Consider the following 13634-nt stretch of genomic DNA (forward strand, 5'->3'; position numbering starts at 1 on the left):
ACACTGCTCTCTCTGCTGCCCCTGCATCCACAGATGGAGTCAGTTCAGAGAACTAGTTGACAGAAAAAAGGACGCCCTTCTCTCTGCCCTGAGCATACAGAACTACCACCTCGAGTGCAATGAAACCAAATCGTGGATTCGGGAGAAGACCAAGGTGATCGAATCCACCCAGGACCTGGGCAACGACCTGGCTGGCGTCATGGCCCTGCAGCGCAAGCTGACCGGCATGGAGCGGGACCTGGTGGCCATCGAGGCGAAGCTGAGTGACCTGCAGAAGGAGGCGGAGAAGCTGGAGTCTGAGCACCCCGACCAGGCCCAGGCCATCCTGTCTCGGCTGGCCGAGATCAGCGACGTGTGGGAGGAGATGAAGACCACTCTGAAGAACCGCGAGGCCTCCCTGGGCGAGGCCAGCAAGCTGCAGCAGTTCCTGCGGGACCTGGACGACTTCCAGTCCTGGCTCTCCAGGACCCAGACGGCCATCGCGTCAGAAGACATGCCCAACACCCTGACTGAGGCGGAGAAGCTCCTCACGCAGCACGAGAACATCAAAAACGAGATTGACAACTACGAGGAGGACTACCAGAAGATGCGGGACATGGGCGAGATGGTCACCCAGGGCCAGACCGACGCCCAGTACATGTTTCTGCGGCAGCGGCTGCAGGCCCTGGACACGGGATGGAACGAGCTGCACAAGATGTGGGAGAACAGGCAGAACCTCCTCTCCCAGTCCCATGCCTACCAGCAGTTCCTCAGGGACACCAAGCAGGCCGAGGCCTTTCTTAACAACCAGGTAGCGTTCGTCCGCAGCCTTTGACTTCCTTCCTCCTCGAGCGGGCCTGGTTGCCTTTAGAAACATTCTGGCCACAGCTGCTAGTTTAAACACTCCTGTATGAAATCAGAAGGGTGCTTTAGAGACATTTTTTCCCCCTGACTTTTAAGGCATTGAAACCTATCACAGGAAGAGGACAGGGATTGATTCCCCTAGGAGCTGTCTTACTTTGCAAGGTGCAATTCTGTTTCAACTACTGCAGATCCCTTAGTGTTCATAGCATGTCCTCATAGTACCTCATTAAATTGGCTATATTCTATGAGCTATTCATCCACTTTAAAAGGTACAGAGAGAGGATTTGGGGGAAGGGGGTGACCATCTGTCTTTACCTGATGACATAGAACCAAGAGGTTGGAGAAAGAAGAAGAGCTGGGGATGGCCAACAACCTCAGGCTAACCTGTTGTAAAAGACTGAGTTTGGAGGGTATGTTGCTGCTGCCTTCATGGCCACATGAGAGGACCCTTGTGGCTGAGGGACAAAGCTTTGCTTACTTTCCTCATTCACTCGGGGGTGGGGGGGAATGCAGAGCATTTAACCACTTAGGAAAATTTAGTCACTTATGGTGTCCCACTGGGTTCTTTCCTTCCCAGCTTTTCATTTTATCAGATTCAATAGATAATTTGCTGGTGATGGAGCAAGTCTGGTGATGGAGCAAGTCTGGTGGAGGGTGAGGCATGGCAGCGCAGGACACGGGAAGGAGTGTTTTTGTTACGCTGAAAGTGAGTCGCATTTCATAGTGGCTCATTCTTCTGTGGCTTTTTTTTTCTCCCCTTTTTTTAAATAAGGAATATGTTTTGGCCCATACCGAAATGCCCACCACCTTGGAAGGAGCTGAAGCAGCTATTAAAAAGCAAGAGGACTTCATGACCACCATGGATGCCAACGAGGAGAAGATCAATGCCGTGGTGGAGACCGGCCGGCGGCTGGTGAGCGACGGGAACATCAACTCGGATCGCATCCAGGAGAAGGTGGACTCTATCGATGACAGGTACGGCGGCCTCGGGTTCTTAAGGGAACCTTGCACCCTGGAACTCTCAAGCGTCTTAGTCACTGACCAGAAGTCCTTGCAGCTGGAGGTACAAATTTCCCAATGGGTGGGATGTGGGAAACTAGCAGAATTGAACCACCTGTCACTGAAAATCGGTGGGCAACAAACAGCTGGCTGGGATTGTGGTTCTCATTGTAAGACATGTACGGGGGTCCACAAAAGGAAGGACACCACACTAATCCTTACCCGGACTTAGGAGAGCAGTAATGCTCAGGAGCACTCCGGTGTAAGCCATGTCCTTCCAGAGTCGGCACAAGCATGTTGCCTGATGGGACCCTGACAGCTAGACACTTCCCCAGCCAAGCCCACATTTGCCTGTGTCCACCCAAGACTCCTATGACTCCTGTCAGGAGGGAGAGGGGAAGGGGGTGAGGTTTGCTTGCCCTGAGGACCTGGCAGAGCAAAGGAACGTTTATCAGGCCTTTCTTGGAAAACTGGCTTGCATAATGCTGAGTAGGGTCTTTCTCGCGCTGAAAGAAAAGGCCCCTTTCCTCTTCCTCCAAGGCATCTCTATGATTGGATGCTCTTGTTTCATATTTATTTATTTATTCATTCATTCATTTGCAGTTCTAAAAGGTTTTTCTCCCTGATTGAAGAACAGCGTGCTCTGTTTGGCTTTCACCCCTAATTCTTGCCCTGCCTTAGTTATTACTGAAGTGGGAGGTCAGGGCAGATCAGGGTTTGGATGCACTGGCACAGGCTGGCCACTTGAGCCTGTTCTGTCCGGCCGTGCAGCCAGCCACTAGCCTCTGATGCAAGTGATCTCTGGGGTCTTCAGTCCAGATGGGGCTGGACTGAAGGGCTTATTGTGAGACTAATGTCACTGAGGAACAAGCCCTTCCCCAGCACTTCTTTGGCCTCCAAGTACAGTGAACAGGAAGAACTTCTTGCCTAGAATGTTTCCTTGCTTACCGTAGCCAGGAGGGTCTGTTGGGGCCCTGGGACCCTGGGCCAGATTAACTTTTTATGATTTAAGGTAGAAAGGGGAATTACTCTTTCCCCATAAAGCATCCTGGTCTTTCTCACTGATTGAGAGCCTAAACTATGTTTGTTCCAAAGGTGCTGCTATGGAATAGGTTATAACATACATTAATTATAGTTTTTAATCTGTTGCTTTTAATTTAAAACAACTATAAGGAAGAAAAACATTCCCTCCACCAAACCCTCCTTAAATGAGTGTGAGAGGCAAGGATTGGGCAAGGCGTTCTTAACCTAGGCAGTGATTGGCAAACCGTGGCTCTTTGGTCCTTAACTGTGGCTCTTCCACAAAATACCACTTGCAGGCGCTACCTCGATAAGGAATGTACCTACCTATATAGTTTAAGTTTAAAAAATTTGGCTCTCAAAAGAAATTTCAATCATTGTACTATTGATATTTGGCTCTGTTGACAAATGAGTTTGCCGACCACTGACCTAGAGGAAAAGAGTTTCCCTTTTCCTTAATGTTAAAGCTCTCGTTGTTTTGTAAATATGATACCCCCTGCTCCTCTGTTAGACACACACAGCTGGTTTCCTGAGGGGGACTTGGGCTCTAGGGACACAGGCGTTCAGGCTGGCCTGCAGCTGCCGCAGCTTCCCGCATGTATTTATATGCCCCCTGGTGCTGCAGCTGAGAAAGGTTGCTAGAGACAGGTGATGCTGTCAAGGCTGGAGACTCCTGGATCTGAGAGAACATTTCAGCAGCTCTCAGTTGTGGCTTAACCTTCCTTTTGTCCTTGACTGAGCACTGGGGTTCCAGAGCCTCCATAGGATTTCTGGTTTCAGAAAAGGAATGGAAGGAGGATCCTCTGCTCTTCACAAGCACAAGGAAGGTTGGGGGTGGGGGTGTTAACCATTGACCTGCTCAAGGGAGGACTGTGGCTGGTGTTACCGAATTCTGGTTTCACTTGAACGTCCCCGGAGGCCTCAAGATCTGAAACTGACCTCAGAGGATACTTGTCTGTTATAAGTATACACAAATCTGAGTTCCAGGTGCCATAGGGGCACAAGCTAAGTAAATACCTGGACCTGCAGATTGAATCCCCTGTCCAGATACATTCTGAGGCTCTTCTCAAGCTATTCCCATAGGATGCAAAATCATAATGTGCTTACATTCCCAAAATCTTGTCAATTACCACAGAGTTTGTTAAAATGAGAAAGTACCAGAACAAAGACACTGACTCTTAACAAATGTGGGTGGGGTACAAGTGACCTTTCAAGTGCTTGTGACTGGATCGAAAAGAGCCCTCTGCCCCCGCCTGCCCCCAGCTGTCCCGGGCTGCGCTTCCTGGTGCAAATGGTAATTCAAGCCATGAGGAAATCCTGGGAGAGCAGGAGCAGTATTGAGCTTCATAAAGCCAGTTTCTATCTCCCGTCTGAAGAAAACCTTAAAAATTCCCAGCCCTTTTCACTGAGGCACCTGTGGTTCTTTTCACAAGAACCAGAGTTTAACCTAACATTTGCCTCACGTGAAAAGGGAGCTTTTGAGTCTTATGGTAGAGTTAGGAGGTGAGAGATGGAACTAAAGCAAGAGCTTTAACCGTGCCCTCAAACAAAGAGACTCTTAGGGCTGTGGGAAATGACAGCCACGTTTTAGAGAAGGTCCTTCCCTATAATTAAATCCACGGTCCTGCTTTGAAAGGCTACCCTAAGTTTCACTTCCCATGAACGATTTCGGTTGTCACCAGTAAACAGTTAAACCACACACACTTCTCTCGAGGTTTTTCTGAGTCAACAGCCGTCTCAGCCGGCTGCGTGGCCGTGTCTCGCTCTGCAGGGCACACCAGTCACAGGGCATCACCTTGCCCTTCCCATAGATCTGTGTCGTTAGGACATGCCCTGCGTCCCCAGTTAGCTTTTCCTCCTTCCTGGTCCCACTCTAAGAGAACGCTTGTCCAGGCAGATACCTGGTGGGCAGCCACATGAGGCCTGGTTATCTAAGAAATGCGTTCAGGATTCTGCCAGGTTGTGTTTCTCCCTTAGTGAATCTTCTCGGTGTTTGGAACTGATTTTACTTTTGCGTCCTTCTGTAACTGCCAGCATTTGTGGTTCTTCTGGCCAGGAGTCGTAGTGCTTTTGTGTGGGGCGGTGGGAGGCAGTCGGGCCTTTCGTTCAGGGCTTTTCACTCTTGCATTTTGTCACTAATTCCAACTCAAATTACCTCCTTCCTGACAGTTTGCTTTATTATCTTAAAACCCCTACAAATAGTGACTGGAATTTGAGGGTAGGGCACTTGAAGAGCTTTTCTTGAGACATTCCTTCTTCTCCCACATTTTTAGATGACTTAATTCCTTTAGCCAAAATTCACTAACAGCATTAAAAACTTTATTTTTAATTTTTGGTCTCTGAGAAAGGATAGCATAGCAGTGAAATAAAGGAGATTGCCCTTTATTTACAGTATGTTATCAAAGCAATAGAATGTCTAAAAGTGGAGGGGAAACTGCCATTCATTTTATCCTGACTGAGCACATGCCATTTTAGTTTCCACCTTCTCATCTGTGCTTTAGCGTTTTATCATTGAATTATGCATAAGCTCTTTTTATTTAGCGTTACATAAGAAATATTTTTCTAGTTTTGCATTTTGCCTAAGTGGTATAAGCATATTATGATTCCTTTTCCTGAAGCTGTGGAACACCTTTCAACTATAAGAAAAAATGTAAAGAGTCATTTTGTGTCTGTGGTAGATAGCTGACAGTGTTGTTTTAACTCACGTGGCTCCTGTTGTGCAGTCACTGGTACCTGTGGGAGCTGAGGGCATTCCTCTGGTTCCCCAGACAGATGGCAGCTGTAGTGCCACTCTGTCCCTTGTACTGCCAGCACTCACCGAGGACCGTGTGACACGTGGCCTTGCTCTAAGATCTTTCTTTCTTTCTTTTTTTTTTATTTTTTACAGAGACAGAGAGAGAGTCAGAGGGATAGACAGGGACAGACAGACAGGAATGGAGACAGATGAGAAGCATCAATCATTAGTTTTTCTTTGCGCGTTGTGACTTCTTAGTTGTTCATTGATTGCTTTCTCATATGTGCCTTGACCATGGGCCTTCAGCAGACTGAGTAAGCCCTTCCTGGAGCCAGCGACTCTGGGTCCAAGCTGGTGGGCTTTTGCTCAAGCCAGATGAGCCTGCACTCAAGCTGGCGACCTCAGGGTCTCGAACCTGGGTCCTTCCACATCCCAGTCCAACGCTCTATCCACTGCGCCACTGCCTGGTCAGGCTAAGATCTTTCTTGATATTCCCTGAGGAGGGTTCTTTAAGAGTCAGTCAGCAGCAAGTGCTCACCAAGCTGCTCTTTTTTTGTTTGTGGAAAATCAGAGTTTGTGTCCTTTCCCATCCCTGATGAGAGACCTTGCCCCAGGCATGTGAGCAGGAAACTGCTTTGAGAATCAAAGTGAAGAACTCGTACCTTTCTGTCTGCACCCTTTCTCAGCCTCTCGAAGGCCCTGCATGGAGGCTGGCCGCCTTGGGTTACGCCAGTGTCAGGGGAGCTTGCTGTGGGAGTCTGGGTGTGGGATAGCTCTCCCCCGTTTCACGGGAGCCATGAAGCAGCTGTTGTTTTCACAGCATTCACATAGCTGTTCAGTTTTTGGTAGAGAAACTGCACCACTGGGTGGGGGAAGGAAATTTGCCGATGAGTTCTGGCCCCTCTGCAGTGTGTGCGAAGAAGCCATGTACGATGTTCAAATGGGCGAGCAGGCACCCTGCTCCTTCCAGCTCTTACTGTTTTTTTCTGTTTAAGGTTTTATGCTTTTAACTTCTTTAAACCTTGGTTATACTTACCTATTAATAATAAAAAGTAGGTAATCTACCTACCTGTGAGTAGGTAGATAATCTCACAGGTCTTAAAGTTTCCATTTCTGATTTATTAGTGTTTTCGGTGAGTTTTTCTTGAGACAGGAATCCAGTTATCACAGTATGTTAATTATCTGTATTTTCCTAGCCATGCACATGTCCTGTCACCCTTTTACAAGTTTCTTAAATACAGGCTTCAGATTCTTTCACAATGCCTAAAATGGGGATTTGTATACATTACAAGCTCAGACTCCCCCCCTCCCCAACAGATTAGGAAGTGTGGGCTTTGTACCGCTCATTTGACTGCATCCTTGGCCTGCCGTGTAACTGGGACAGGTGTTTTGCTCTCCCGTACTGTGGCTCACGGTTTGGAGGATGCTGGCCTCTCTTGTTTATCTTGTCTCCTTGATGTAAGTAAGAACTTTTAGCAAACTGTTTTCAGCATACGCACACACACTACATATATATACATATAGAAACCCAGGAAAGAGACTGAATTATGAAATCTGTGTTTCAAGATTCTCTGATTCCTTTATTAAAAAATATTCTTATCATTATAACAGGCACAGGAAGAATCGTGAGGCAGCCAGTGAGCTTTTGATGAGATTGAAGGACAACAGGGATCTTCAGAAATTCCTGCAAGACTGTCAGGAGGTATGTCTCCCTCTCCCCTCTCCCTTCCTGGTTTCTAGCGGGTGCCAGCCAGCATTTGGCAGAAGAGCTCCTGGAATAAAACTGAGGCCAGAAGTTTATAGCCCATGTGATTTTTCAGGTGAGGCAGTGTGGTGCCATGTTTGTTTTCCTACCTACAAGTTATTACTTAGAGTAACTAGATTTTTATAATCTGGAATATCATAGTCTAGAGTTGTGCCATTCGTTACGGTGGACACTGGCCACATGTGGCTGTTTCATCTAAAGTTAATTATATTAAAATAAAATTCAGAGAGCAGTTCTTCCATCTTCCAGCTGTATTTTAAGTGCTCAGTAGCTGCCTGTGATTGGTGGCTGCCATGTTGGACAACGCAGATGTAGGACATTTTCCACCATCTGAGAAACTTATACCAGACAGTGATGTCCTAGAATAGTCTATAACCTAAAAGCATTTAATATTTTAACTATTTAAAGTCATACCCATTCTTTCCAATGGAATGGAAGGAAAGAACTAAAAGGAACTGGAACTGGGTGCCCAGGTAAGAAGCAGAGGTTTTCTTTAAAAAGGCATACTGAGTTTCTTACTCACTTCAGACCTTAAAGTATCCATCTTTCAGCCTCCTTAGATTTGTGTCTAATATGCCAAGAGCAACAAGCCTGGTTTCAAACCCTGAGTTTTCACATGTGGTGTTAATCTGGTGGTTCTCATACTGCTTCATGCTCCCTTGGTGCAGGCACACACAACTTGGAAAACTAAAGTTAGCCAGAAAAATGCCGTCTTTCTGCAAGCTTAGTTGGAGAAAAGCATGTAGCTGACTTCACATGTGTGAGTTCACGAGCGCATCATGTTTCTCTGTCTGCCAGAGAACAGTGGCCCTCTCTGGTTTTTTAGACCAAGTCCCCTGGGAGGCAGCAGTGGGATGAAGACTATCCAAGGGAAGCTGTAGGGACTGTGGGCGTGAGCAGGGGAGGGCGTGAGGGGATGAGGTCAGCTTGTATGCTCAGAACGTGACTCAGATCATCAGAAACGCCTGTCATCAAATGTGCAGCTCTGTGTTAAAAGAAATAGGGCTCTAATGACAATTGTGTTAGATCGTCTGTGACAGAAGCAGTCTTTCATGTCCATTACACAGCTGTCTTATTGTGAATCTTACAGCGTGCCGCAGCAGCCAGACCTTAAGAAGGAAAGCACCTGAACTGTGTAGTTTAGGGGCTGTCAGCTTTCAGCACCACATTGCTGAATCTGGGTCTCTGGGGACTTACCTAGAGCCAGACAGGCTGAGCACAGGAGTACCTCTTCAAGTGCCATTGGAGCATTAATAACCCATTTGAATAGGGTGCTCATTTAAAAGAGGCATTCATGTCCCAAGACGGGGCATTGAGGAGAGTAATGGGATCACCAGTTAACTGTGGGGAGATGCAGTGAATAACAAGTGGCCCTTTAGCATTGGAGGAAGTCAAAGGAATCAGGAGATGTTTGTAGCCCCGGCTGTACCTTCCACGCATGGGAGGTCCCTGTATAACTTTGATGTTTCCCTTGAAGCACCACCAGGCTGTCTGGGGGGAAATGGAGAGTAATAGTGGGCTTTCATGCTCTTGCTTAAAGGGCAAGTTAACGAGGTGAAATTCACTGACCTGACCATGGTGAAACCTGGGCTAAATAAGATGAATGCTAGGAAATGAGCAGGCAGTTGGGAGGACATAAAGAGCTCTGGGGAGAAACCTGGTTGAAATTTCCAGCCCTTGTTTTCCATTTACATAAGTAGATTCTTATTCATAAATAGAGATGTGTAGGAAAAGTAAACAGATAAAATGATAGTGCTTCCCAGTGGAATCACAGCATATAACCTTAATAAGTCTTTGATCTTTGCTAACACTTGTTTGAAACTGGCATTCTTGGTTGCAAGGAGTCCACTCCTTACACACCAGTGACTGTAAACTATGCAGAAAGGTGTAGGCTGGGCTTGCATGTCTCAGAGATGATTTGCAGGTCTCTTGTGACTGCTTGGCCACGTCTCCTGGATTTGTCTTTTCTTTCCTTGACTCTCATTATTTCAGTACAAACATAGTATCTGCCGGGGGTGTCAGATGTCCCACATCAGCGTATACATTTTTTACATGACGATGGAATTTAGGTCAGGTTTGGAGTTTCAAAATCCTTGGAGTTTGAAGTACAAGCAAAGGGGCGCTATGTACTGTATTTCTCCATGTATAAGACTGTTCCATGTATAAGACACACCTTAATTTGGGGGCCCGAAATTTGAAAAAAAGATGTATTACATTAAGTTATTAAACTCGTTTTGTTCATCATAAAATTCATACGACTCCTCATCGCTGTCACAAGTCCCGTCCATTAGCTTGTCCTCATCTGTGTCAGATGACAAATTAGTGTCTTCATATCAGTGGTAGTCAACCTGGTCCCTACCGCCCACTAGTGGGCGTTCCAGCTTTCATGGTGGGCGGTAGCGGAGCAACCAAAGTATAAATAAAAAGATAGATTTTAACTATAGTAAGTTTTATAAAGATTTATTCTGCCAAACTTCGAAAATCCAACATATAGTACTTGGTAAGTAATTATTATTATATGCTTTAACTTGCTGTAACTCTGCTTTATAAATTTTATAAAGTTACTTCCCTACTTTATAAATCACCATTACTGTGGAACCACTGGACGGTTAGAAAATTTTACTACTAACAGAGATATAAAAGTGATCGGTAGGTATAAAAAGGTTGACTATCCCTGCTTCATATATTGCCTCGTCCTCAGTTCCATCTGTAGCATTTGAAATGCCACACTTCTACAACCGCTGTATAAGACGCACCCAGTTTTTAGACCCCAAATTTTTTCTGGGAAATGTGCGTCTTATACATGGGGAATACGGTATTACTCTATCATTCAGCCTCATTTTAAGCCAGAATTTCTGAGAATGGCATTCATGTATAGACGAGCCCTACATTTGAAAATCTGTGTATTAGGCTGGTAAATATTTACAGAACACCCAGGGTCAGATTTAATACCATCACTATTAAATTTAATACCATCACTATCTTAGTATTGTTCAGGTCAGACAACTCCAAGTTGTCTCTGTCACACTCCCACGTGGTACCTGGCTAAGGCAGGCATAGGTTATGAAATCTGCTGCTGTTGCCCCCACCCCCACCCCAGACACTCCCTGAGTGGGACACTCACTGCAGCACTGATACAGTGAGGATGAGTAGGGACCCAGCAGTTCAGTTATAGGTAGAGAGTTACAAAGAGCGTCATAGTTTTAGTAGTGTTGTTTTAATGTGATACATTGAAAAAGGAATGATTTAAAAGATACTGTTTTACATTTTATTCCCTCACACAATACTTCCTGTTTTCTAAAATGGATCCTTTTTTTTTTTTTAAGGAGAGAGGTATGACTGACGGCTGTGGCACAGGGATAGAGAGCATGCTTTGCCTTTAGCTTAATTCAGTGATCAAAGCACTTTTTCTGTCCTTTTCCAGTCTGCAGTGTTTCGAGAGAGAATGAGTGTATCTTACATGACCTTTGTCAGTGCCCACAGATAATAGCTGCAGCTCTGCTCCCAGCGTGCTCATGAAGGGCTCGGGGAACTGGCAGGTTCCATAGACCCGCTCCGTTGATCTGCGGCGCGTGATGCTTTATCTATAGGATGATGTGTTCAGCAAAGAACAGATTTGTTTATAAGCCTCTGATTTTTATATAGCCTTTTTTTTTAAGTCTCTCTTGGGTAGATAGCTATGAATAGCAAATATATGTGAATATGTGAACATCCTTGGCATTTTAGATAAATGATTTTATTGTGTTTATGTGTAGGGGGTGGTGTACAAAATAAAAGGGGAAATATTATGGTTTGGCTTCCTTTTAATCTATTATTCCCTTAGGTTGAATGAATGGCTGTTGTGTTTCAGTTAATTGGCCACAGTATGCCCAAATGACTGGAAAATAGGTGGTAAATTCTTATAAAGTAGGAAATTGAGTGTCTATTGTCTTGTAGCAAATCTGTGGTCTTTGTTTACAGGGGTTTTTGTGAGACTTACAGGTTTTCCCCCTCAGTAAAGAGTGATATCAAAGGTCTCTCCACCTTTTGCTTCCAACCCCCACCCCTCCCGCATGGCGGGCGAGTAGCCTGAGAAAGGTAGAGATGGTGCAGGGAGTTCATGCGTTCATGGCCAGGGCTCCTCCTGTGACCTACATTGTCCCCCTTAACGTCCTTCCCAAAGGACAGGCTTTCTGTTGTTTAAGGAAATTTATGGGGAATCCTTTCCCAGCAGCAGCCCAGAGTACAAGTGAATGGCCTCAGAAATAATGATTCTGTGAGGGTTTCTGTTGGCCTTTATGTGCCATTTCTAAACTTTTGGAGATAGGGCCATGAAGAAGTTCAGGTGCAGATTTGTTGTGGCAGCAACTGGTGTAAAAGTGGGCATCTCATGGCCACAGGGGAGAAGGGACACTGTCCCTGAAGACATTCCTATCTGCTTGCAGACCAACGCTGTATTCCTCTGTGTGTCTTCCACCTGGGCAAACAAAAGCTCCTCGTCTGTGTGCAGGGTAGGAACCAGGACCCTGGCCGTGCCCGCTGCAGGCAGGCTGTAGGAGCTGGGCGAAGCGGGGTGAGAGCCACAGGAAAAGTGTGTCCAGGGCCCAGGGCTGGCCGAATCCCAGCCCGAACCTCAGGGGAGAACTCCCCTCTCAGATCTGTCAGCAGCTGGCAGGCTCTGTGAGGCTTTCCAGAGTCCAGATCCAAGTAGACTTGTTGGGTCTCAAAATCAAGTCCTGTGAGGTGTTCTTGGTCTGCAGGGAAGGCCCGTTCGAGACCGGTGGCTGTAGGGAAAGAGGGGAGAAAGGGTGTCCTTGCTGCCGTTCTCCTACTGCGAGTGCGTTGTTTGTGCTTTTGGGAATTCCCATAAATAAACCCATGAAGGGGAGAGCAAGAGGTAAGAGAGCAGGAATTTTGGTGGTTTTATAATAGAATTAAAGTAGGGAGAAAAAATTACCAAGTGGAGTGAAAAACAGTTACTCATGGTTAGCATAATATATATAGTTGGCAAAGGTATTTATTTGGAAGAGAAAAGGATGTGAGTTGGGCTGGTTTAGGTAAGACCTTTAAACACAAGCCTTGGGGGAATGCTGGTTAAGAGTGCCAGACATTTGAAAGCTGGCTCAGAGAGCTCTCAGACTTCAGGATTTAATATTAGATACATAGTTTGGAGCAAGGCTCAGGTCCAGCATCCATAGAGTGGAGATACCTGTTATGACAGGTCAGAATTATAAAGTCAATATTTGGTTGTCTGTTGACATGGAAACTGAGTAGTGTGTCTCGTAGGACAGTATGACATAACACAACTCTTTCCAGGCAGAGAAAGGGCTGATGTCTCTGATCATGGTCTCTGAAACCTTCCTGTTTTGTTTTGTTTTTTTTCTTTTCTGCCCTTTCCCTAGCTGTCTCTCTGGATCAATGAAAAGATGCTTACGGCCCAGGACATGTCTTACGATGAAGCCAGAAATCTGCACAGTAAATGGCTGAAGCATCAAGCATTCATGGCGGAGCTCGCTTCCAACAAAGAATGGCTTGACAAAATCGAAAAGGTGGGTTAAAGTGTTTGATGAGGCTGCCATTTCCACAGTGTAGCCATGTGGAAACGAGCCGCTTTGTACCTAGCACATTTTCCAGCACATTTAAGTCATGTTTAATCACCTACAAAAGTTACACAGCCAGTAGTCAGCAGTCCTGCCTCCACTTACCCGTCCCTAACTTCGGCCCAGCAGAAACCCAGCCAGCTGGTACAAATGTTCCGTTTATCTTTCCACAAGTAGTAGGTGTGTAGTTTCTGTTGCTGCACAGGGTGGGCTATGAGCTGGGCAGGGTCCCCACTGTCTTGATCATATTACACATATAGAGCTATGACAGAGATTGGTAGATCCAGTTGTACAAAATTTAGAAATATTAACTTTTTAAATTTCTCTATTTTTTTTCATTTTATTATTTTTTAATAGTTTTTATTGATTGATTTAGAGAGAGGGAGATCGATTTGTTGTTCCACTTAGTTATGTATTCATTGGCTGATGCTTGTATGTGCCCTGAGTGGGATGGAACCTGCAGCCGTGGTGTGTAGGGATGATGCTCTGACCTACTGAGCTACCTGGCCAGTGTGACTACTGCATTCTAGTCACTGTAATAATTTAAATCTTACTGTTTCAGCACAGGGAGCTTCTGTTCAGTGTAAACATAACTGAACATGAGTGTGATCAAGTTCTCCACCCTCCCTTCTCTTCCTTGAGACTTTTTATATTGTTTCAGACTCTTATCAATTAAAATAATGTATCTGAGGTT

The 13634-nt window shown here is 45.7% G+C and overlaps 1 protein-coding gene across 3 annotated transcripts in view; it reads left to right on the forward strand.

The window, feature by feature from the left end:
- The window catches only part of SPTBN1 (spectrin beta, non-erythrocytic 1), a 220764-nt gene that overhangs the window by 180621 nt on the left and 26509 nt on the right, over positions 1–13634 (forward strand). For all 3 annotated transcript variants that reach the window (XM_066267134.1, XM_066267135.1, XM_066267136.1), the window contains 4 exons: positions 34–790; positions 1616–1818; positions 7208–7298; positions 12743–12889. In XM_066267134.1, the coding sequence (XP_066123231.1) occupies positions 34–790; positions 1616–1818; positions 7208–7298; positions 12743–12889 (1198 nt within the window). The remainder of the gene's footprint in view (positions 1–33; positions 791–1615; positions 1819–7207; positions 7299–12742; positions 12890–13634) is intronic.

The sequence above is a fragment of the Saccopteryx bilineata genome, chromosome 3, assembly GCF_036850765.1.
Source record: "Saccopteryx bilineata isolate mSacBil1 chromosome 3, mSacBil1_pri_phased_curated, whole genome shotgun sequence".
Taxonomy (NCBI): domain Eukaryota; kingdom Metazoa; phylum Chordata; class Mammalia; order Chiroptera; family Emballonuridae; genus Saccopteryx; species Saccopteryx bilineata.